The 25961-nt window shown below is 39.7% G+C and overlaps 1 protein-coding gene across 12 annotated transcripts in view; it reads right to left on the bottom strand.

The window, feature by feature from the left end:
* Positions 1-2385: 2385 nt before the first annotated feature.
* FHOD3 (formin homology 2 domain containing 3) overlaps positions 2386-25961 on the bottom strand; it is a 450149-nt gene continuing 426573 nt past the window's right edge. For 5 of the 12 annotated variants that reach the window (XM_080379989.1, XM_080379997.1, XM_080379994.1 and 2 more), the window contains 3 exons: positions 25563-25734; positions 23148-23309; positions 2386-8437 (listed from right to left, as the gene is read on the bottom strand). In XM_080379989.1, the coding sequence (XP_080236115.1) occupies positions 8355-8437; positions 23148-23309; positions 25563-25734 (417 nt within the window). In that variant the 3' untranslated portion in view covers positions 2386-8354. Of the gene's footprint in view, positions 23310-25562; positions 25735-25961 lie in introns of all 12 variants that reach the window. The other 7 variants (XM_080379988.1, XM_080379993.1, XM_080379998.1 and 4 more) reach the window with 3 other exon arrangements.

Raw genomic sequence — 25961 nt, forward strand, 5'->3', positions numbered from 1 at the left:
GAGGCTTGGCTAATGTTGCCTTGAGACAGTTCCAGTACAATATTTACTGGAGTCTGTGACATGGGTTTGACCTCATCTTTGCCTTCAAGTTTGTCCAGTTTCAAGTGCCGTTTGATTTCACTGGTATTTTCTTATTCTTAGTTGCTTGTTAACTGCTGCTCTTCTTGTATTACCTTAAGTATGGATCAAACAAAGGAAAATATGTATAAAAGTTAAGACTAGTCATTTTGTCTGTTGTCTAGGCAGTGAGATCTGAACACTCACCAAGACCGGGCTATAAACTTATTTATAAGTTTTTAACATACACTTAAAGCATTTCTGGTCATCATTACAGAAATAATGGTGCAGAATGTGCCTGGTGATCCTGGGAGTCCCATTTAGGACACCGAAAGGGTCTCGCCCTCCCCAGAGTTGGTACGCATCTTCTGTACGTTACATGCTCCATGGGGTTTTCCAGATAGATCCAGATAAATAACAAATGAAAGGCTCTTGACTCAGCTTAAGCAAGACAGCATGCTTGGTGAAGTGGTGGGAGAGGGGTGGGTGCTGGGGAGGAGAACAGCCCCCTCTGACTCCCAGGAACCGAAATGCAGTATTACTGAGCAGAATACCTCCACAGATGGAGGAGTCCTGCTCCTGCTCAAAAATCGTTCAGGAAAAGCCAGGAATAGAGGCCCTTATTGGCATGACACCTCACGTAGACTGTGTTCCTTTCGGGATTTCCCAGCAGAGGTCCATCTCAGCAGATAGTTGACTAACGAAGTACAGCCGTCATTCTTCATTTCCTGCAAAGAAACTCACAAGAGGTAAAGCTTCAAGAACAGCTCTCTCCATTTTCCAAACTGCATTCCCATCAGAAAACTTGGAGAAGTTATAATAGGAAAAAAATGCATCTTTTTCTGTAGTTGTGTGTTCTCAAACTGTTCTGAAGCATCTATAAACCAGGGCACGCAGCTGTGCAATGGATAATCTGCATACTTACTAGTTCTCTGACTACAGGCCAGAGGCTGCTCTGTGACAACGTAAGAGTTCTGACTGGGCACCAGGTCTGAAAAATATACGTATGCATTGTCATTGCACATCTGGAATTTAGAACTGCTAATGGATATGCTGTGATAGAAAAGAGAAGTGTCTGGCCAATAAACTTGGTTTATATATTTATTTTAAAAAGCATTACCACATTTCTGGCTAGTAGCCTTTCATCCTCTAGACTTTACACCAGTGCATCTGGAATGCTAAGCAGCTCTTTCAGGGATGCAGCCATATCCCAGAAGGCAACTTTTTATTTGAAATAGCTTTAAAAACTAATTAAAAAGGAGGAAGGTGGTGTTTTTCCCTATGGAGGTTTACATACCTAGCTTTTTATATCAGCTCCTACAATCTCTGAAACCACAGGTAAAAATTCTCTCTCAGACTCTCCGTTAACCTATTTTACCTTTGAGGATGCTTCTGAAAACATGTGTAGCTGTCATTGAATAACGGACTTTGACTTTATTACGTGTGCAGCTCTGAAGACCAATGAATTGGAGTAGTTTGTTGCAGGACTAGCAGTAGAAATCTGAGCATTTTAAGTTTCTGCGTGTCATTTTGACCCCCTTCTCATTGTACTCACCGAACCTGCACTCAGAGCAGGTGCAAGACTCCCTGTGCTACGGGTCACCCTCCACAGGGCTAGGGACATCCCATTTGTCAGCTTGGGCTCTCTCACATGTGGGGAAATTGCAAGAAAAGAAAGAATCAGACACCAGCAAATAAAGAAAACTGCAAGACCACTGCCTGTCCAGGTGCACTCATAGATGGCCACCAGAAAATTACATTCCACAGTGATGCATGAAATGTATTTCAGCCAAGTTAAAGGCATGACTCGTTTACTGGCCACCTTCAGAGTTATGAAGCCCTGGCAGACATGGAGTGTTTCACATCTTGATGCAGATGCAATCTGAAACGCTCCCCTGCACACAGGTAGTCTTTCATTTTATTTATATTTGCTTCTATAAATCTCGTACCTTTATGCAATGTGCTCTGAGCACAGAGTATTTTTAAGGCAGGAACCAACTCCAAGCCAATGGCAGCAAGCAGTAACCCTGTATGTTTAGTGAGGATTTGTAGGGCTGGATTACTGAAATCCTTGAGAACCAGAGACACATTTTCATTTTCTTCACTCAAGATTAGGAATCAGGCTCAACTTGTGAAACTAGGGGTAAAAGATCAGTTTTTTATGATGAGACCACCCAGATGGCTTAATGGCAGCTGTTTTGTTGTCCACATGGTGGCTTTGCAGATACTTAGAGGATATGAAAAAAAGAACCCATTACCCCTTCCCACCCATTTCCCACTGAAGCTCCCGTGATTGGCTTCATCAACAAAACCAGAACCAGCCCAGTCAGTGCTTTATAAAGCTTTATTGCAAGATGTGTTTACATAACGCTGTAGAGGTGAGCCATTTAACTACTTATATTAAGAAATTTTGGACACAGGTTTGTGGTCAGTTTTCCATATTGACCCTGCATGGCACAGGATAAAAAAAAAAAAAAAAAAAAAAAAAAAAAAAAAAGTGTGATTGCATCTTTTCAGACAGTAAAGTGGGGAGAGTGGGGGGAGAAGAGGCAGATGAGGGGTGTGTTAAAAAGAAAATCCCCTGGTTTAGAATAAATGTGAAAAAGCTTCTGAAGGATCAACACAAATGGTAGGTGAGCTTTGTGTGTAGTAAAATCTTAAAGAGTAATTCAAGTTCTTTATGAAATAAAACTGAGAAACAAAAATGCGGTTTTATGGGCAATTAAATTTAACATAAAACAAATTAACCTAGAATGAGAAAACAAACAAAAACAAAAACTCAACCAAAAGGACCTGTAGATAATATCTCTGCCCATGCATGGCTTGTTTTTTAAATTACAATTCACAGAATAACACTGCTGGAAAGCCTATTTTACACTATGCTACACAAAACATGAAAAAACATGAGTAGTGACATTTACACAATTTTACAGTATTTTTCCTTTGCCTAAGAAACACATCCTTTTCTACTTTACATTTTTTTACAATTCCCAGCTCACAAAAAAGGACACTATACGCGTAGACAGTCTTTAAAAAGGAGAAATGTACCCAATGCTACAAATAAACTTTTTCTTTCACAGAAGCCTCTGTATTAGATAGTGATTAAACAAAATATATCTCTATGCCACTCAATGTGAAATGGACTAATTAAAAATTTTTTTTTCGTTTTTTTTTTTTTTTTTTTTTTGCGTAAACATAAAACTATAGAACATCTCTGAAACTTCTTGCATTAATTGCTATGTAACTATTACACTGCTTGCCAAAAACTTCTTGGGATCGTATCTGAAATGCCAATTGAGCCAATTGCTGCCCTATTAAAAAAAAAAGGAAGGTAAGCCTTACAGGTTGTTTGAGTGTTTGCAAATCATCTTCAACAATTGCCTGTAACCACATATTTTCTCTTAAGAAAATGCTTCAGTTTATTTTCTTTCAGAGCCTGTAAGTACCTGGCAGTTTTTCCTTTGGAGAAACATCAACAGTTGTAGTCCTTACAGTTTAGGCAAGTATTTCCTGCGTCCCGAGGCTGGAAATGCAGGGCCATCATCCCAGCACACAGGGTCAGGCTCTGCCTGCACACTCACGCACAACCCACCTCGAAATCGATGAAAGGAGTGGTACATGTGCAGTGAGCGTACAGGAGTGGGAAAGAGAGAAATATGCTCATGCTTCTGTCTGATACCATGTCCCTGCACATCCTTTAGGTCGAGGCAGGCAGCGTGTACGCCTGCCTACGAGATGTAGCGGGAGGAGAAAGGGTGTGAAGCTGGTAGGCCATTGCCTTGTCCCCATTCATTTCAGTGAAATCAAAGCATTGTAAAAACAATAACCACACAGTGTACACACACCTGAATCCAGACTACTACCACCAGCCAACTGTTTCTAAAGCGTTTTAGGCAGACGCTCGCTGTTGTTATTACACTACCAGGGACACCGGCGTAGAGCGGTGCCCGATACAAGGAAATATTTACTGCACCTACAGTGGCATTGTGCTCCTCGGGTTTTCAGGAGATGCTGCAGTCCTCACTTGTGACTTGTCAATAGCTTTTAGCGTTTGCCAGGGTATGTCTAGAGCATATAGCACACTGGGGATTTAAGGTGCTCGCCTGCCACGTTATCTAGTATCTTGAGGGGGAACGGAGCACCCTGCAGGAGGCCCTTGCTGTTCAGTCACACCAAGACTCTGACAACCAATTTCTGTTAAATCAGGGCATGAACTCTTTCATATATATATATATATATATATATATATATATGACTTTCTATGAAGGTAAAAGCCAGTCTTGTCTACCTACAAATCTGATGCCTTATTTTGCTGACAGAGTTGATCACTGCAGAGATTTATGAAAAAAGAGGGTCAAAAGAGAAAAAGCAATGTATTTTGAACACTGCTTTTATGCTGTTTCCAGTATTTATTGGAGCAAGAAAGACCCTCATTAAACCAGCATTTTTTTTGTTGATTTTGGATTATGGACAGGGATCTATGTCTAAACAGAAGGGTCACACATAGCAGCCAAGGGGCTATAAAACATCTGGAATCCATGAGCCTGGTGCCTGGCCTTACTGAAAGGTGAAGAGTGATGAATTTAATTTTTGTGAGGGATCTTTCACTCTCGATTGTGGCACACAGCATTCCCTGGGGGTGTTTCTTCACCGCAGCCATATAACTGCTACTAAAAGTTATCCCTCAGCTGGGAGCAAGGGAATACAAAGTATTGCTATGCAGTCTGTTTCTAAACACCAAGAGAGATGAAAGGAAATTAGGATAGTTTCCCTTTGGTGGCCATTTCATATGCTAAAGTTTACCTCAGCATCCAAATTGGGAAGGCATTATGTTGGTAGACGGACAGACAAGTTATTGGCAGCAGATGGGTGCTGGAATGAACACCAGCAGCAACTCTGAGAGCTCGGTGGAGATACAGAACTCTGAGTGCTACATTTGCAGCTGACTGGTACTATGAGAAAGAGAGGTAGTTATTATGGCTGCAAGTGTTTAAAAACAGCCTTCATGGAGCTCTAAGTGAGAAATGGGAACATGTGTTACTACATTGTGTTTCCAAGACCTTTATATTTGTCACAAAAGCAATCCACATCTCACACGCATTTTAAAACAATTGCTACTTCCTTACAGTGGGCTCTTTCGATGATGGAGGGGCAGGCAGCAACTCAAAACCTGAAGGTTACAACCTGATTAGACAGACAGACAGAGGCATGCAAATATAACCAATTCCTCCAATTCATCTGGAATCCAGTAGTCAGATGAAGGGGAACAAATGTTATTTCCACAGTCAGGACACGCCAGCAGACTCTGGAGGAAATACTGCCACCATACAGATTAGCACATTGGGCCACTGTGCCACTTTTACTAGGAACCAAAATGGAAATCTTTTCTGTAGTTCTTGCATTGTTACTGTGTTTCATGACCTTGTTGCAATAAACATTTTAGACAGTGGAATGAAGCTGACTGTACACTACTGCATAAACAAGACCAAGTTATCCTTCAGAAAAAATGGTATTGGTTTTACACATACAGAGCAGGAACAGAAAAAGAAACACAATGGAAAAATAGACAAGGAAGAATATGCTTCACATTAAGACAGTTGCATCCAGAGAATCTGAAAGAAACGAGCTTTTTTTCCTGAACTTATTCTAACCCCACTCCCCATATCTAATTTTCTCCTCCATAAGGGGCATATGAAGTTTTGCACTTTTTTTGCACAATTCTTGAAAAATACATATACCCAACTATGAGTATTTAATCAGCTATTGTGTTTCAGACACAGATGCTGAACTATGTCTAAATGAAAGACAAATTAGTTTCCTGTTAGCAAGTGGTCACCAACAGCCACCTACTTTGCACATTCAGCACATTTTAATTATTCTGTTTTAAGAAATTGATTGATTTTCTCCCTCCAATCAAATACAGGACCTCTGTTGGCATAAATGCATTTTGTTGCATTTTTGCTTCTTTTCTCACTTAGCAAGTATCACAGTTCAACATAACCATTACATTCAGGGTATCTTCCTCTTGTTTCAGACTTCAAAGACCTCCACAAACCCCCATTACCTTCATTCCTTTGTTCTAAGCATCCTTAAGAGAGATTTTTAAAGCCCATAATGGTGAGCAGCACATAAAGTTCCACTTTAAAATCCAGATGCTTGTAGGTCTTGCTTGATGACAGTGAAATTAATTATATGCCACTTCTTTCTGTTCCCTAACCAGCTTCCTTCTTTCCATAGCTTTCAAATACACGATTCATTTTATTAATTACACAACTACTGCCTTCTCCCTACTTGTAAAATTGACTTTTTAACAAGGTGAGGGGAAAACCACATCAGACTCAATGCTGTGCTTGAGAATCCTTGCTCATTAGCACCTTTCTACCCCATGGACCCTGAAACATGAAGATCCAAGGCATTGCCAGATAAAGAATTAAATGTTATGATCAAGAGGGTGGACAGTATAGATAGGACATTCAATTGCAAAACTCATTGCAGTGTTGTCAGCTATCTGCTTTTTTCATCACTCGGATGCTGCGCTCAATGTGTTGTGATGGATGACCAAAGTTTCAAAGGTTTACTGTGTTTGGTTCAAGTATCCTGAACGATCTTCAGCAATTATCCCACCCTTAATGAGAGCAGAGTAGAATAACTTGCAGTACCTGACCTAGCTTAGGTGCCAGAAGCAACAAAGCCACGGCATTAGGAGCCCAGCATAGACTATTACTTAACCCTACTTTTCAAGTGTGTTTTGCAGCTAAAATCAAACCCTGTTACCATGACTAAACTGCTGCAGTTCCCCACTTAACTAGCTTGAAGGAAGCCTCAGCTGTTACTGATGTGCAGATACACCCTTAATCTTAGAGGCTAAGGCAACAGAAAGAGATAGTCTTGTGCATCCTTGAGTATCAATTGGCCATATACAGACTTTGGCTTAAAAAGTTCCCTTTTGCGTTACCGTTGTTTGCAGTTCTCTTCACAGTGCCTCAGCACTGGCTAGGGTGACTGTGTTGAGTTCATCTTCACTGCTGTGTATGTCCTCAAAGGCAGACAAGATGACTAAAGGTTCTTCAAACACACATGCTGAGGGCAGTTATAAAAGTCAGTTATAAAACAGTGAGATAAGGACAAACATATTGGAGTGTTCACCATGGTACCCTCTCCACTTTCATCAAGGATAATCACAAAAAGAGTAAAGAACAGCAAAAATGCAGCAGCCTTTTAGCAGGGCTGTTTCATATTCAGATCCACTAATTTGAAATAAAATCATCACCACATTATCTTGCAGCAGACAAACGCAGCATGAAGGGCACAGGCAAGTGAACAAAACTTCTTGATCTTAGCATCTGAATGCATTTATCTAGTACATAAAGTTGTTGGCATAGATCTCTTTGAAACTGTACAAGAGCACAGTACAGCCATAGCTCAACGAGAGGGAGGTGTTCTGTGTCCTCTCCTCTGTGTGCATGCTGCTATGTACAGTATGAGTGTGATTAATACATATTAATTCAGAATCCTAAACTTTCCACTTGTATGGCAGGCCATCTCCTGCCCCACAGGGTGAATCCCATTGAATAACATTGAGTTCCTACAAAAAGACATTATTTTCCTCCTGTCCAGGTGGAACAGTAAGGCCCCAGCACGAAAATCACGGTCCAGCTGGCTTCAGCAAGAGCATGATTTCACACCATGACTGTATGTGTATAGATACGCGCACACATGTCCACACATTCATTCTGTACATTTACAAAGGTACACATACATTTTTACATTCTTTGGTGGCAAAATAATAACAAAAAACCCCCAACAAACCACAGGGTTGCACAGACTGTGCATCTTTGCTTAATGAATCTACTTCAGGAAAATTGGTGTTGCTGTAACAGGGGTTATTTTGCCTCTTTAAGGACTGTTCCTCGCATTGACAAAATGCCATACATTTACAATGACTAAAACAGGGCACAAGGAAAGCCAACGTAAACACAGCTCACATAATGACAGCTAACTCAGAGAGAGCCCCCTCCTACCCACATCAACACACCACGAGAAGAAGAAGCCGTATGCTTTCAACTACAAGCACCCAAATGCTTCCTCAGTTACTGTCCGGATGTTGTGCTGAGCTGCAGCACACCCTTCTTCTGCCCTGGCTGGGGGGGGGTTTGCTTTTTGTTGCTTATTAAAATCGCACTATCAGAGGACAGGATGTTGGGAGCAGCAGAGGAGGCTGGCAAGTCAATGCCTCACCGAAGGGTTGTCAGCCTATGTGCTTCAGATGAATGGCTCTTGTCGCCACCTCTGGGACATCAAACCTGCATCTCAGAGGTGCTGATGAGGCCCAGTGCTTTGGCTTCTTCTGGTGTTAGTCCACTCTTTAGTGTCCTTCTCACTGGATAGCCGTAAAGTTCCAAAAGCAGGCAACAACAAAAATCCAAAGAAAATGCAAACAATTAGAAGTGATAATTACATGAAGACTTTCAGCTGAAAAAAAAAAACTGTTAACATGCAAGCTGAGTCAAATCAAAAGTTGCTGTGTGCTCAGGGCCCCAAGATCAGAAACACTGAATAATGCCCTGTGCCAAATCCATGGGAGCATCAAATACCCAGCAACTCAAATCAGGCAAAAAGACATTTGTCATTTGACATGTAGTCAACAAAAACTTTTAAGAAATTTTAGGATTTTTTTATCTGAAATTGTATCAAGTGATTTTCAGTCTACAGAAAGGATCATCTGCCTTATTATTTTATAGTTTCATAAAGATTTTTTAAAGCGGTTTTGGATCTCTATAGGGCTCAATTGAATTTACACTATAAAATCCTACATGAGCCTTTACAAGTGTAAAAAAACCCAACCCACCCAGAAGTTAAAAGGTTAAAAATGTGGCTACTTTACAGTCAATTCAAATAATTAAAACTACTGTCTTCATACACACTTCCCTTTCTCCTGTAATGCTCCCCCACCCTAGACCCATTTGAGTCATCTTTGCCATTAATAGTCTGGAGCATTTTAGTTGAATCTAAATGATAAATCTAGGACTAAATCTCATTTCCTAAATTTTCTATGAAGTGTTCTGACTTCATAGCCCTGACATAAAACTTTTAAATTTTCTGATAGCCTTTTTTATTCAGAAACAAGTGACTATGTGACTGCATACACTGAGCATTAGCGTCCTCCTAGTTTTACTGGTGCCATGATTTTCAGGTGGATGGGCTTAATGGACATAAATGGGGTGTTCACTCCACACTTTGATGTTCCTCAGGTACAAAACGCACATTCAGAAGTTTAAGCTGCATGCAAAGCATAAACAACAACTCTATGTTGAAAAAAATATATCCAGAGCCCCAAAATAATCAAATCTAGAGGAAACTAGTAGAGAAACCAACTGCAAACAGTGGTTAAGGACTTCTTGCATCGCTATCATCTAGCAAAATTAAGACCACAAACTTATTGAGATACTCAGTCCATGTAGCTGAAACTGGGTGGTCACGCTCAAGGGTCTAGCAGGAGTGAGAGGAGGGAATGGTCAGTGTGAAAAACAAGAGGATAAGAGAAGGAAAATATGGCACGGTTGAACATTTGATACCATGCAGGTAGAACAAACATGATCTATGTTTGATAGTCAAACCGCTTTCATCAGTTACTAAGGTTAATCAAATAAGCTGAGTGTGCCACATGTGTAACTGTTCCTCCTTACCAAACACTTGAAAGTTTATCTTCAAAGCTCACTCCTTTTTCCTTCAGCATTTGCACACTTATTAATCACCGCTAGGAGTCTGCATGGCAGCCTTTTATAATACCCACTTTTTCCTACAAAACTGATCAGCAACACCTTCCAAGTTTAACAAAGCTTAGCTTAAAGCAGTACAAGGTGAAATGCAACTGATAAAGGTGAGATTAAGAAACACAAAAAGTACTACCAGAACAGCAACATACTTAAATAAATGCTCCGGTGTCCATGGTGTGGAATACCCAACACGGACTGTTTAGTCAGTCCTCAACACTGGCACACTTTTATACTGCTCAGATTTGATACCCAAATGTCCACGGTGGCAAATGTTAATTTCTAGACGTGAGCTAGGAAATGTCTTCGGGTCTTAAAGTATCAGTGAATCACTCAATGCTTATTTCTATATCAAAATGAACAATATCAGGAGTGAAAGAACAAATCCAAGAAAGCTGCAATTGAAATATTTCTGTCTTACTAAAAGCAAAGACTTCCCCATGCAGCTCTCCCACTTAGCTGCCTGCACTTTCTCTCCCCTGAACATTTTTTTTTTTTTTCTGTACCCTCTACCACATGCAGCCAAACACAGACCATAGCTAGCTTGGCCACCAGGTAGCAGAGTCATGTTAAATAAATACGTGTACAGGAGACCAAACTTTCACTGGATGACTCTCTAGATGACATTACACCTTCTCACTGCAGGCAAATGTGAACTGGAAAACCAAATGCAGAAGAAATCTCCACATTTCAGACACTTTTGCAGAAGTTTCAAATCGAACATATTCGTGGCTGCTCTCACACACATCCCCAGCTCTCTGGGACCACAATCCCTCATATTCGCAAACGCAGAACAATCACCACTGTAAAACAAAGTTATTTTTCTTGTCAGATGGTAAGACAGGCAGAGCGAGGGAAAGCAATCGCTAATCCTGTTTGCAAACATTTAACAGGAACTGGGGTGCTCTCCTAACACTGATCATGTACTGGAATAAGCAAAATTTAGCTCTTATTTATGACAATGTAATTCTGGAATGGCCTTCTTTAGGTCAGTGCAATTATTACTGCACGAATATCTGGGCTGAGACTTTGTCTAGCAACTGAAAGGGAAATGTGTGCCTCTAACTCCCACCAAGCAGTATACAGTTGTTTAAATTCCTCCATCATCCTGAGTGACAGGATTACTAGTTTACTAGGAAAAACCAAATGGATTTATGAGAACATACAGGCCTATTTGAAGAAAATTAGAGGAGTTCATATTCAGAAGTCACAGTCAGGAGTTAAAATATCATGGTAGAAACCATCTTCATGGCCAAATGAGGAAGAAAACTAAGAAGTCTTATTTACATAAGCAAGGTTTCTCTTTGAATCTCCAGATGCGTACCCATCAAACATATGAAAATCTTAGTCTGAGGATCTCGTCTATTAACCCTTGGATGACTGAAAAAAAGAAATACTGTATGCAGCATGTGACAAGTGCCCTGTTCTGGGTTTTCTGCATGACTCGCACAACAGAGTCAAACCTCAGGTATGGACTTTTTGTGCCACTGAAAAACAAGTAGGAATGACGATGCTCAATGAATTGCATGGACGTACACAGCTGTAATTAAACAAAACAATCCCCCTGCATCCCTCAGCTGATTGTTCTAACTTATCTCTGCTGTCTTGTAATACAGAGAAAGATAGCTTCAATTTAAGATATGCCAGTAACCTAAGCTTCCAAGGCCAGCAGTTAGAAGAAAAGACCTCCAAGCAATGTAGGTCTTTGGCGGTCATAACAGATTGTCAAGAAAATAGTTATTAAAAAGCAAAGATGTGAAGAATCTTTTCACTGATGGACGCTGACTTGCATAAACTAAGCATGTAGGGCCAAATACTGCAAAGTGCTGTGACTACTGGCAAGATTAAAGCTGTCCACCATCAACAGGCAACCAGGATAACAGCTGACAGCATCATGGTCGAGACTCAGGTAAGTGAATTCTTGTCCCTGCAATGCAACAGGCCAGTCTGACACCGATGAGTCCACTTGTAGTTTGAAGGAATTTGTATTTAGGGAGATGAAAGTGGCCTGATAAAGGGGCTTTTCATGTAAAAATTACATCTAATAAGTGAAAATTACTTACAGTAAATTCCCTCACTTGAAGATACAGTGGATGGATGCACATGAGTCACACAGGAACAAATTCCAGCCTCGCTATTCTCTGCACTGGCTTGTGAACTATGGAGGTTTGTGAGTGATGAAGCCAGGAGAAAGCTGAGTTATTGACAGGAGCAGGGACTGCTCTGGGAGGTGGGTGAACCTTATCTTAACATGCTGTTAAACAGATATCCTCAGACGTTTGTCTATGTCCTCACAAAGCACTTGGTAGGGTTCCTCTACCTTAGGAAAGCTCATGAACACATTCAGTCATCAAAACTGAATACAGAGAGGTATTTTCCTTCCATGTTTTACAGGCATTGCAAAATTACATTTCCCAAACTAGATTTTCACTCTCCCCTCTTCACTGAACTCTGTCGTGTCTCTAACTGTACTAGACGTATCTTGGCTTGTAAAACTCTTGGCCTGCTTCAGATCACATTAAACTGAGTTATGGAATGTATTTTGGAGGCAGTGACAATAAAAATAAGACTTTCAAGTGACCTTCTAGGTTCTTGAAGCAATTTTTAAAACATTTGCTAAAGAAACATAACATAGAGAGAAAATAACTTTTACTCTGGTCACAAGCAAGGCCTGCTGAGATCCCATAACCAAGAAACTAAATGTTGTTTTTCTGGGGTCAGAGGGTGTGATATTTTTTGCTAATCAGGAAATCTAGAATTTTATTTGATATCCTGGCAGAATGCAGTGTGCTTATGATGAACTTGATGAATTTGACTCTGCCTATTGGGTCAAAATCTACACAGATACATAGCCCTCACAATACATCGGGAGTGTTTTAAAAAAAGAGTAATTCCCTACCTGTGGCTTTGACAGAGAATATAATTATCTAGAGTTTGATTTTCTTTTTAAAAAGCAGATAATGTTCCTAATTTCCCTTTCCTTTTTTTTTTTATTTTATTTTTTTTAATAAAGATTCAACGAACAGTAAAGATCAGTCTGGCTGGCGCTGTTTATTCTTGCATTTGCAATGTTTTTTGACATGTGTGTCTCCACTTGTATGGATGAGTCACTTGAAATGCAGAAGAGATATGACCACTCTCCTGCTCAAGAAGTCACAGTATTAGTGTCATTCCTATTACAAAGGTGTGGCAGACACAGCTTTCTTTTGGTACCAGCTGCAAAGGTAATGCAGCTGCCAGCTGATGACTTAGAATGAAGAAAATTCCAGGTGGCTAAGACTTACACAGCAAGGACAGCAGGAAGGGCAGATTATGAGAGGCCGTACAGGCCAGTTCCATCATTTCATTTAATTTCATATATCTTAGTTTTATTTTCTGTTACCTACCCACACCCAGCTTGCACAGTCTATTTTCTCATATATTTACAGTTAACATATTCTCTTGGACTTCAATGAATCCAGCTATGGCAATTTTCAACTCAAAAGTTCAATCCAGTCTTGCTCATATTCTCTTATTTTAATCCTTTTCTGCATTTGTGTTTTTATGTCACTATTGCTCTAAGTTGTACTTATGTTTAATTATGCATATATCATTGTTTAATGCAAATAGGCCTAAATGCTTAATAAAAGTACTAAAACATTTCTTACAGGGATTTGTAGGTGAATTTTTGGACTTTAGCATGCACTTCTCTGAGGAAGCACAGACAGCTGAAATGTGGTCTTTGTCTGGGTCAGCTACATAGAAAGCTCCAATAAATGATGTATAATTACTTATTACTGCCCTGCAGCTTTGCTTTGAGTCCTGTCCACACTTCATAGATGGCACAAGTCTCTGTAACACGAAACTCTGTAATTCACAACCATCTTCAGGTGTAACTTATGGTGGCTGTGACAGAAAGAGTCGTCTAGCAGTGGAAGACGACAAAGTAGCATTTGGTAAGGGAAGTTTAACTTGTGTTTCATCTCCAGGTGGTTTATATCCCAGGTGTTATAGAGAACAAAAAAATAACATTGCTTTAGAGAATCTGGGCTGCATGAAGAACATACGAGTTTTAAAGTAATATTTAATGTGTAGCTGAAACTGTTAAATTTTCCAACTTTATGTATTTCACAGATTGTCATTTACATAGTTCCAACAGTAAAGCAAAAAAGATTTAACTCCTTCTTTGAAAGCCTTCTATGAAAAAGAAAACCCTATTTTTCAGGACTTCTGTGAATTCCACTATAAAACGTTACTACTAAAAGTAATCCTGCTGCCATCTCTTTCATCATTTCTCCCACTTAACTTCATCAGTCAGAAGTGATTCCACTATTAATAGGTAAAGCATCAAGAGCGTAGAGCTTGCCAACAACTGAGTCTGCATGTAAGCACTATATGCTATTTTCAAGACCAGACTATACGTTAACAATGCACAGGACAAAAAAAGGCAGATAGGATACAGAAAGTAAGCCGCCTAACACAAGTGTTTTGCGCATGCATCCTTTACATTCCATTTGAAATTTTAAAATGACCCTCCAAGGGGGTAGCTCAGGTTTATGAACATAGAGCTGTCTGTTGGAGAGTGACCCAGCAGAGGAGTGGGTCCATGTTTGAACACTCGGGCTCTGTGGACAGCAACTTAATTATCTCCACTGGGAATCTGTGCTGGGAAATAAAACAGTAAAAGGCATCATCTCTATGAGTCATCAGATTAAAAATAATTATGATCAAAATAATATTGTAATTATGCTAATCAGGTAGTGTTATACTGCCTACAGGAGGCCATATGTATATATATATATATATGTAACATAGTAATGGGGCAAGATAAATTCCGAATAGCTCTGTGTGAAACATTTTTGTCCATCTTCTAAGACAGACTTCCCTCCAAACAGGTTTGACACTCGCACCTAAGTGTAGTCAAATTCCTGCCTTTACAGATCCTTGTGCTAAACTCCTTCATGGCAGCAGAGGGCTCTCCTTGGCAGCTGTGATATCGCGATGCTCTTCTGGAATGCCACATAAGAGATCGCTTTTGTTGCTGTATTTCTTTTGTAAAGCAACTTGAAAAGCAGACCTGTACTTCCCTGTCTTTTCTCATTCTCAAATGAAGCACTTTCCATAACAACTCTGTGACTTGTCAGCCAGCAACTCACTGCTGCTGATTTCTTACTCAGATGCTGAAAATAATCATCATCTTTCAGGAAGGAAGGATGATGTAAATAAGGAGTAAATTACTGACCATTGATAAACTTGAAAACCACTTCAATATGAGAATAAACCAAATATAATACATATCCTATCAACTTAGGGCTAACTGTGTGCAACTTAACCATACATATTTTTTTAATACTTACAACTTATATATCCCACTTTTGGAAATGAATCCTGTGCCAAGGATTCAAAACCCTTGAAATATACCTTTAAAATATGCCAACTAAAATGACAACAGAGGTTAATGTCGATGAATTCACCGATGCAGTGAATGGAAAACTGGCAAAAGTGAAAACAACTACTTGTATCTCTTGCAAGATGCAAACAAGATGCAAAAAAATGAGGTAAAATGAGTTTTTTTCTACAGAACTTCAGTTGAAAAAGAGTATACCAAAAGAGTATACCATAACAGAAGTATTTATCTAGAAAATGTCAATACCAATATTCTGTGACTTGGGAACATGACCAGCTTTATCTCTTATGCATACTGACATCACTTGCTCTTTATCAGCTGCTCATGTCCTGTCAGTTTCTCCCACATTACCTCCTGCTTGTTCTTTCCTGCAATAAAGAAAACACCATTTGGCCAAGAAGAGATGGCCAGAGAAATTCCAGCACTTGTAAATCCTTGTCTGGAAGCCCATGGCAAGCTGCAGAGCACTCCCTCTTTTTGGTTCTCCCAGTGCTGGAGACACAGCAGAAGAAAATGCCAGTGGTTTGCCTACGCTGTGGGATCCTGTTGGAACACAGGCCTCACCTGCTACCAGGATGCACTCTGCTAAGAGCAAACCCTGAGCAGTGGCTACCTCTTCCTCCACAGAGCAGCGTGTCTGGTGGGCATTTAATCCCATGAGGTGACAGCCACTTTAAAATGACTAAGGGCAACCCATAACAGCAGCAGTTTATTTCCCTGTACCTACACAATGTCCTCTGTGCTGGGGTAATGTAACATACATGTGCATGTGAATGTCTGCGTAGTGGTCAACATCTCTGTCTTCCACCTGTGTACTGAAATAAACAGGGAGAAAAGATACCTATTCTTTGTAAACATGCCATATTTAATTCTGACTTCTCAGATCAATGCAATGACTTTTCACCTTTTTCTCAGTTGCTGTATTAAAACAATGCTGCTCAATTTTGAGCAAATACTAGATTCCACAGTATCTCTAAATACCAGTACTGGAATCCAATGCAAAGTTAAGGAATATACTTAATGGTCCAGGCTGGGTTAATTTTATATCTGACTTCCCTTATATAAAAAAGTAAAACTGTTTCAAGCACAAAGTTTAAGGATATCAATCCCAAAACAAATAACTTGTATCGGAATGAAACTCATTATAGAAGTGACTCATAGATTCCTCTAAAACAGTGACTGAAAAATGAAGTTAAGCATCTTTTACTAGCAATTTTTTTTTTAGTAATTTTTAGACCAAACTTTCAAAAAATCTTTTGTTTTGACAGGTAGATGATGTAGAACTGTACAGAATGATGGCAATTTCACTTTCACAGTGCTAGGACCAGGGAAACGCTCTAGAACAAACTTCAGACATGAAAGGTACACTTTGAAACTCATGGAGACAAATACACAGACAAAAACAAAACACATACACAGGTACTATATATTTGAACAGTTAAAAAGCAGGATGTCTATCCCTGTCTGTCAAGATAAGTTACCTTTAAAGAAAGCTATAAATACAAATGTAATACACATTGTAAAGCAGAAACTGAACAATCATAAATAAATGGATACCTATTTAGAAATGGTATTAATATCAACAATCACAATTATATATGTCATCAATTACAACTGAAAAAAACTGAAAAAATGGAACCAGCTATTCATCCTTACATTTCAAATAAATACACTGACTTACAACTATTAAAACTCATAGTGAGACCTATAGGTTACTCAACTAATCCTGCCTCTCCTGTTTATTCTCCTACAGCTGTTGATGCTGGCCTCTGGCACAGATGAGATATGGGACTATGCGGGCCTCAACCTGATCAGGTATATAAATTTCTACAGTTTACTGTGGTCAGTTGTATTTATAAATCTTTCATTAAGTACTGTTAAATTTTATTTCATTTTTTATTTCTTTTAATTTATTTTTACTAATAGATTCAATATTAATATAATATTTCAAATATTTTATTATTTTTTATTTATTGTAGATCACGGAGTTTAGTTCTGTCATTTTTGCAAAGATCTTGCCATCCTAAGGATGAAAGATTGTATTACATAAAAGGCATCCAAAAGACATTAGCTATCTCGGCATCTAATGGAGATAACCTTCCAGCTGCCAGAGTTTTAAGTGCTTTATCTCAAGTTCTGTTTTCATTCAATCATTAGATTTTTATTAACTGGGTATTGACCTTCTGAAGGCTCAGTACTTTGTGTGAGGACAAACACACTTTGATACTGAATACCATCAGTGATACATTCACTTTTTCAAAATGCAAAGAATTGTTGCTAAATGTGTATCACTAACTAGTTGACCATGCCCCCTCCTCTAACTCCTGATAGGATCCAGTTACTCAAATCCCAAATAATTAGTTGCAAATTCTAAGTGAAGTTGCTTGCCTTTAAAGCATTTTATATAGACTTCTTCTTGTAAGGTTTTTATTTTTTTAAAAGCATAATTTCCATTAACTCCTGCTTTTAGTCAGGCTATAAATACCAGAAGAACAGTCTCCCTCCTGGTATTTTGGCACTTCGGTATCTTTTCATAGCCAGAAAAAGTAAGTGGAGAAACATGAAAATGAAAAATAATGAAAAAACAAAGAAAAGAAGAAGAAAAAGTTAACTGAAGCACCCTGTGAATGCCAAACAACAACTACACACCTTTGGATTCAGTCTCCTATCTAGTATTTTGTTTGCTTACAAACATGTTTATTCCAAAGCAGCATTGCATGCATTTCTAAAACTTGTCTAAAGTTTGTCTCCACGCCTGGACCTTTGGCAGAGCTCTTTCCCATGTTTTGGTACCTGATGGCAGTGTGCCAACTCCTATTTCACTTTTTCTGAAGATGCAATTTAGCATGAAATACCTGACCTAGGATGTTCTGTAGTTAAATTTAATCCACTGGCCCTGAGTTTATTTGTCTAAAATTCAGGTAATCTCCACTCAATTTCTATCTCCTCCACAGTCCACTCACACGAGGCTGACAGATTACTTGGGTGGTGCCTCAGATCTATTTCTGCATAATGACTGTAAGAATTTTTTACTCCCCACAAGTCATAATGCAAATAAATCAATAAATCCTTATGAGATGTTTCCATATCTCAAGGGTCAATCACAAGTTATATTACTTGACTAACATGTGATTCCAAAGCCTACAATAAGGCATTATCATGTCTCTCTCTCTTTTTTAAACATTACAAATAATTTGGATCAAGTTTTCTCATTTGAATACTCAATTAAATTATGATTCGATTATTACCTGCTCCAGACCCATTTCTCTAACTTAAATCTAAAGCTTATTTTAAATTTTAATAAATTATGAGAGAAATAGGACTGCACAGAGAGACACTGAGCTAAAATGATGTGAATGAAAACAAGCCTTTCTGTGGTGTCTCCAGCAGAACCCAAGGCAACCACCACTCTGCTACTCACCATCAAGTATTGGCCACACCTGGGCCCTACATTATGGTTTACTGTTCAGGGTCAGCTAAAGATCCGGACGCAAACAGTGCTGTATAGTCAAGCCATCATTAAAGAGCTGCTTCCTTGGTGCAATTACCTGGAATTACTTGTTGGCAAGACTGTATCGGGATTCCCACCCTTTGACCACTGCCTTGACTTCAGGGAGCCAGGAGACACATTTTCAAGCATGAAGGTTGCTAACACTAACAATTCATACAGAAGGAGGAAGGTAATTGCAGGTCAATGCTCTAGCCTTAAGGTAATTGGTAGTCAGCTGATCTAGTTTTACTACCTGTGGCTTAATCAGCATTCAAACAAATCCTTAGGACTTTCTCTTGGTCCTTTGATTTCAGAGCCCTGCCATGGCCATTCACAGAGGTCAGGAATCAAACCTGTTTGAGCAGCATTTCCAAGTATTGCTCTGTGTATACCAGAATTAGTGCAAATACCTTCCATATGCTTAGTCATGACTATTAAATTGGAGTGTGATTTTTCATGATGCTGACTCATGGGAATCATACAATTCTGTGACAGATCTATCCAGGTCCATGAGGGCAACACAGATTGCACCTCCATAAGAGTCTAATCCTGAGAGAATTGATTTTATGTTAGGGGATGGATGTTTTAAATAAACATCCAGGACAAGAAGGAAAACAGCATTATCTTCCTGTTTGTCTATTATCAAGTTTGGGAGGGGGGAGTCTTTAATTAAATGTACTTCAGTAAAATTTTTATCTTATAGATGCTGCTGCTAGTTTCATGTGTCTTCTGTTGCCTCAAACTGCAGGGGCTGTAAAACCTATTTTTCTTCTCCTCTGGTTTCAAGCAACTGGCACAGGCTGGTTTGTTATGCTGTGAAAAGCTCATCTAGTAAGAGGATTTTATAAGCAGCCCTATTCTTTATATAATTTCTTCTCTTACCTCAAACTTCATGTAATCTTCAGAACAAACTCTGTTTATCTCTGTTACATTATTTTTAAAATTCATCTCGCTGTATTAAATCACCTCCTTTCTTGACTGTTTTTGTTAAATCTCAGTGGCATCTCATAGAGAGAGTATTTATTTCCCCAAATGCACTGGTGCAATGCTCGTAACACTGTTCTGTAAGCCGCTAAAATTAACTTCAACAATTGTATTAATTGAAATTTGGACTATCGAAAAACTTCTTTATCCCAATTTTCCTTTGCACTCATTTTTTGTTATGGCATCATTTGTGAAGGTCATCCTAACCTTATGGGAGAACCAGACAATCCAAATTATATTATTCTTTATTTCCTTGCTTTTGAACAGCTCCCCATAATGTTATAAAAACCTTTCTCACAGAAAGCTGCCCTCAGTCTTCAAGAACAGAAACATCATATTTTTAACCCAATTTGTATTTCATGCCTTTAAAATATGCTGAACTGACATCTCTAGAGGCTGGGGTTTGTTGTTTACACACAGAATAAGGGCATCAGAGAGAAAAAAAACACCAGCAGAAGTTTCCCATGGCAACTTGCCTTGAATCTATCTTTGAATAACCACCTCAAGGGGTGACAGAGCATTTCAGTTTCTGTGGCTCATTCAATCCTGTGGCTTTCTGATGAGGCTTCTAATGAACAAACACAACCGTAATTTTGTTTTCTCACATAATATACCACTCCAGTATGTCTGGTAGGCAGGTCACTGAACACCCACCATGGGGCAATTACTTCCAGTTGGTTACTGTACTTCATAATGTCAAATCTGATCCTAAAAACCTCCATGGTGGAAAAGGCTAGCACAGAATTAAGTTCTTTCTCTGCAGATCATCACAGGAACTCAGCTGTTATGCACTTACCATGTACCTTAGCTTTCTGTGACTCTTCCTATCTTCAACCAACACACAGACGTTTCCATCTGTCTTTCGTTGAATGACTCACTGTCTTATTCCTCCTCCCAATTTATAGTTCTGCTGATTACTCTGGGAGTTCAAACTCTTCTGTGTCATTAAGATTTAACTAAGCTCTCTGCATACCAGATACAGTCATGCTGCTGTTACAAAAGGTAAAACGGTTCAAATGAACAGGTCAAATCATCTCATTTTACCATTACACATATTTCTTGACTTTAACTTAACCTTTTCCATATTCCTGTTTCTGTTTTCCCCCAGTTACAAGTCACTTGATTATCACTTGCTTTTTACCTCACATTTTTCTGTCTTTTTTATGGCAAAAAAATCCCTTGTCCATGAGAATCTTCTACCTGAATCACAGGAAATATTTACAGTGCAATTGCATATAATTCTTTTGGGTTTCTGATTTTGCTAAAAACATGTATCTCAGCTCAGGTTCACTGAAATCTTTGCTGAATGCTAAGTAAGCCTGATAAGATTTTCAGTTCTGCACTGAAAGCAATAAGACATATGCAGCATGATGCACAGTGAAAATAATTCCTTTCAACTGAGTTTTGCTTTGATGTCCACGAATAGATTGAATACCAAGCTTATGGCAAAAGTCAAGGGGTATGTATGGGAGCCTGAAGACTGAAGGTGGTGAACCACCCATCAGATAATAGGGTCTCTTTGCTCTGCAGATAAAAAATATCATAGTGTCTGCTGACCTAAATCATTGAAGTATGCTAAAAATCCATTTTCTAATAGGACCTGTGTTATATCTCTACCTGAAAGATCTGCTCATTTAACTCACATCACGCATTCATAAGGGTTGGTCTCTGTTCTTTCCCGGAGGTGCTGTATTATCAGTCCGGCTAAGTGTGTTTTAGAGCTAAACTACATCATTCATTCATCATCCAGTATATTGACTATCTACCAGAGTGAAACAGTTCAGTTAAGATAGTCTCCTTTCACACTTCCTTTCAGCACATGTCAGCTGAAAGGGATGCTAAGCTACTGAACTTTATGTTTGTTTTGAGACTGCCTTTTAATCCACTTAAGAGTCTCACCCAGATCTTGAAGAACAAACAAGCAAAAGAGCTGGATTCTATCATGATTAATTACAATGGAAATTAGTCCCATCCTAAACATTTACTGAATGCTTAATCCCTGTTAATGTTTTTACTGAATATAAAAGCCAGCTCCATGGAAAAATATACAGTATTTTTATTATCATTATCCCATTTTGGTTTTGTTTTTTTTTTTTTTTTTTTTTTTCTGGCAGCAAGTGCTTTCTTGGGAAAAAGGTACCTGGTAACAAGCAGAAATAAGATTTTTTGGTGTATGTGCATGAAGGTAGTGTTGCTAACAGAGGTAATATTTTAGCATGGGATAAACCATGGAAGTAGTCAAACATACAGGAGGTTTATTTGATATGCACAAGCCAACTAGGGCAGTCAGCACGTGCAGAACACCAGAACTGTGTGGGCTAGTGGGTAGCAGCAGCAGGTGATGCCACAGAGGTAAGGCACAGTGTATGACAAAGACAGACAATCCAGTGTCAGCTCATTTTCTTTGCTTAGTCTGGCTCATCTAACCAGAGTGTCCACTTTTCTTTTGCTCTTGCCACATGCAGAAGTTCCTTTCTTAGCATGTTGAGGAAAGTGAATATGCTTTCAGCACATGCTAGTTTATAGCGATCACTGCTTATACTAAATGTTTTTGATCACTCACTGTATTAGAACAAGTCCACAAAAAAGAAAATCTGTGTGTTTTTTCACTCACTGTTGTTGTCTCCTCTTTGTCCTAACTTCCCAGAAATGCTAAAAAGATGGATGGAAAGGTAGTCAAAAAGCCATATATAGTGAATGACATTAAACACTACAAGCTTATGTTCTTTGGGTACTTCTTCTTCTCATAGTAATCACAATAGTTTTTGCACATAAGGAAAAATAAAAACCTAACCAGAAAGATCATCACCACTTAAACACTGTATTTACTAAAGCATGAAATCAAAATACTCAAACTCGGGTGCTGTAGCTCCGTCCTGTGGCCACACTACATTGTTGAAAGACCACCTTATAGATGTGCTACCTTTTCTTCCCAGTGGAAGTTAAGCTCCTCTATAACCACCTTGCAGCCAAGCAGCAGCAGACATTTTGTTTTCAGGGCTGTGGAAGGATAGTACACAGCACGAGAAAGAAAGATTTTAAAAGGTGAAATATCTCAAACTACTTTTTGCTTTATGAATAAATTCAGCTACAGAAACAGCTATTAATCTTTATGTCAGTTCACAGTACCTTATAGCATTTTAAGCAGTCTCCATTTGAGGTCCTGATCTGAATTCTCTAGTTATGAATAAGTACTGTCATCAGCTCTAAAGCACCATAAACCATTCTTCTTCTCTTACTGCTAAGGACATTTCAAGTTCTGTAGAAGACAGTCACCCACTGCATACAACATCATTTAAGCAATAGTAAGAGGAATTCATACCAATTGTAAATATACACTCAAGCTACTACGAACTACTAATACATGTCTGCGTGCTAAAGGCCTGGTTCCTACACCCATACATATAAATATTTGACCATACGCTTGTTTTGAGAAATTTGATAGTTGTATACTCACATGACTTCCTATTTGCTCGTGACCGCTTCCTCTCTCTAGGCACTGCTCGCTGGCTTGGCACTTGGGTGGCGGACTTTACAATGCGATCCATGATCTCATCTGCTGCGTCATCTGTTGCATTAGGTGAATCATCGTTGCCAGCATTCCATGAACCGATACGGCCTGGAAAAGTCCAGCAAATGAATGGAGGCAAAAGAAGGCAGAAAGTCTCTTGCGTCATTTTGGTTTTGCAGTTGGGTTTTTGGGGAATTATAGCAGGCAGCTCAGTCATCGCTACTTCAAACTGGCCAAAGGAGAAGACTCTGCCTAATGGAGAGTATTCCTAAATAATACCCTAGAGTCTCTGCTGAATCAGCAGAGAACTAAGAACTCAAATGCAATTATAATTTTCTATTCCCTTCTGCCTCAGAGTCTTATTCTCAAACATACAACTGGCAAATGTCTGGTAGAGACTGTCTATAAGCCAAGGATTGCTAGTGTTCTATGACCATGTTTCCCTCTGCTCCTATTACACAGAGACTAGAAGACATGGCACATTAGAGATTGATGCAAATTAGCAAGACAGGTCTTTTGTATCAAAATAGAGAAAGAATCAATTTCTGAGCATCTGTATCACAGCCTAGTGCAAAGGCAACATGAAAAGGGCAAAAAGTGTGGTTTGACATGTCTCGTTGTCCCTTTTACAATGAAGAATTCACCTTCTCATCACAAAGCTGTATGTGTCCTGGCACAACCGTGTCTGCTCCGTTATGAGCAGAAAAGCAAGAGCTGTTGGCAAGCTGAAAAGCTAAATAAGCAATTTTGGTTAAAACCACAAATAAACAACTGAGCCATGTCTCCGAACCCAAGGTTCTGGCACTCCTTACTCCACAGTCAGACACGTTTTGGGGTTCCTCCACTACAGACTACTGTTCCGTGTATGTTTTGTTTTTAAATAATTTGAATGCTAGTACGCAGTGTGAACACTGGCAGCACGACCTGCAAAAGAGTGGGTGTGGCAGAAGTGCAAGCAGCTAAAAATTCACTGGCGAGGCCACTCTATATCATGTCCCTGATGTCAATAAACAACAGCCTTGATTAGCACTTTGCTCTGCTCCTTGTCTCCTGGCTCTCATTAAGAGCAGCTGCATTACGATAGTGCTCTTGATAAGCTTCTGTCTGGCTCACCCATCCTCTGCCTCTACTATTCTGACTTGCTTTATCAGGACACACTGCTCATTAGCATTCAATGGATTACTTTAGCTCTTCACCTTGTGCACTGCAGCCTAAATTATTTAATCTTTATACATGAGCTAGTTGACTTGCTTCTTAAACTGGGGCTGTGAAACGTCTAAATTAGACAGGATCATGGTTCCAAGCCTTAATAAACTACACACACACAGATTCAGTGGTGGATGCTTTGGATGTGCTATAGGTGCTATCAAAAAAGAACCAAGAAAGTATAAGATATCCAGATGTGAGGGAAAAGATATACCAGAACAGAAAGCTGAAGACGAATTTTGGTGCATTGCCTTTACTCCAGAACCATCTTCCAGGTGTTGTGTATGGGAGGAGGTGAGGGGAAGATGAAAGAAAATAAACTGATTAACCCAGTGTCTGTAAAATGCTTTAGCATAAAGTGGTTTAGTAAGTCCTTAAATGAAGAGGTGTACCAGCAAATCATATCTTTGACAAAAAAACAAGGCTATCTCTATCTCATTGCCAAGAATAGTCGTGCCATCAGTGTCAGGTGTTGGAATTGTCAGATTGGGTCAGGTTTTCATTTCCTCCCTGTCAGCTTTCAGCAATCACCCATACTGACACTTGGAAACAGCAGAGTGCCATGGGCCTCAGAGACAGAGGTATCTGTCAGGACAGTAAGGAGATGTTGGGCTGTTCACAGCAGCTTTTTATGCTCCTAGTGTCCACTTGAACCACTACCTTTGCAGTTTAGCAGGGAGGTGGTTAAAAGATTCATCGCCTTTTCCCTACCCTTTTTCCTCTCCTCAGTCATTCCTAAAATGCTGCAAGGCTCTTTCACATGAACTGCTACTTTCTACTTGCTTCTATTGACAATAAAAAGATTCCCCAGTTGCCCTCTTTGTTTCATGATGAGAACAAGAAGAAAAATTGGGGTGTTAGTGGGCAGCCACATTCACGGTCAGGGGGAGAGGTGAGAATTTCTGCAGGCTTGGACTCCTAATGTCTCTAGGCACTACTTTGGCTGTGATGCACATGTTAAAACTTCAGGCAAATTCTTCTGCATCCCTGTGCCCCAAATCACCACTTCCAGCCCAGAAACACCACTGGGGTGTTCTTCCCCTTCGACCCTTTCTGCTGCGAGAGCTATGCAAGGGGACCATGGCCCACATTTGGGCCACCATGTGGCTACCGTGCTACAAAAAATGTGGCCACAAGGAAACTGCTGGCACTTACCTCGGCTGGCCCGGCTTCGGGTGCGGACCCCAAGCGCTGTGGTGCTTTCCCCACCGATGGAGGAAGTCTTCAGCACGGCCTTCATGTTCTCGTGCTCGGCAGCGTCCTCGGCGTATTGCAGCCCCTGGGGCTGGCTCTGGCAAGGGGGTGAGCTGCTGGAGAACTTGCCAGACTGCAGGAGGAAAATGAGTTTGTTGTTTTAATAGAAAACAGCATGGAGAATAGGCCAGAGTCTCAACTGAGAATTGCAAGGAGAAAAGTGTCCTCCGAGGCTTGGTTTGGAGTGCAGCTATTCTCAAAAGAGCCAGGCAACAGTTACTCCTCTCCCAGTGCATGCACCCTGGACAGAATGAACTGGAAACAGGGTGACAGCAGAGAGCAGACACAACCAGAGAAAAA

The sequence above is a fragment of the Falco punctatus genome (assembly GCF_963210335.1).
Source record: "Falco punctatus genome assembly, chromosome: 3".
NCBI lineage: Eukaryota > Metazoa > Chordata > Aves > Falconiformes > Falconidae > Falco > Falco punctatus.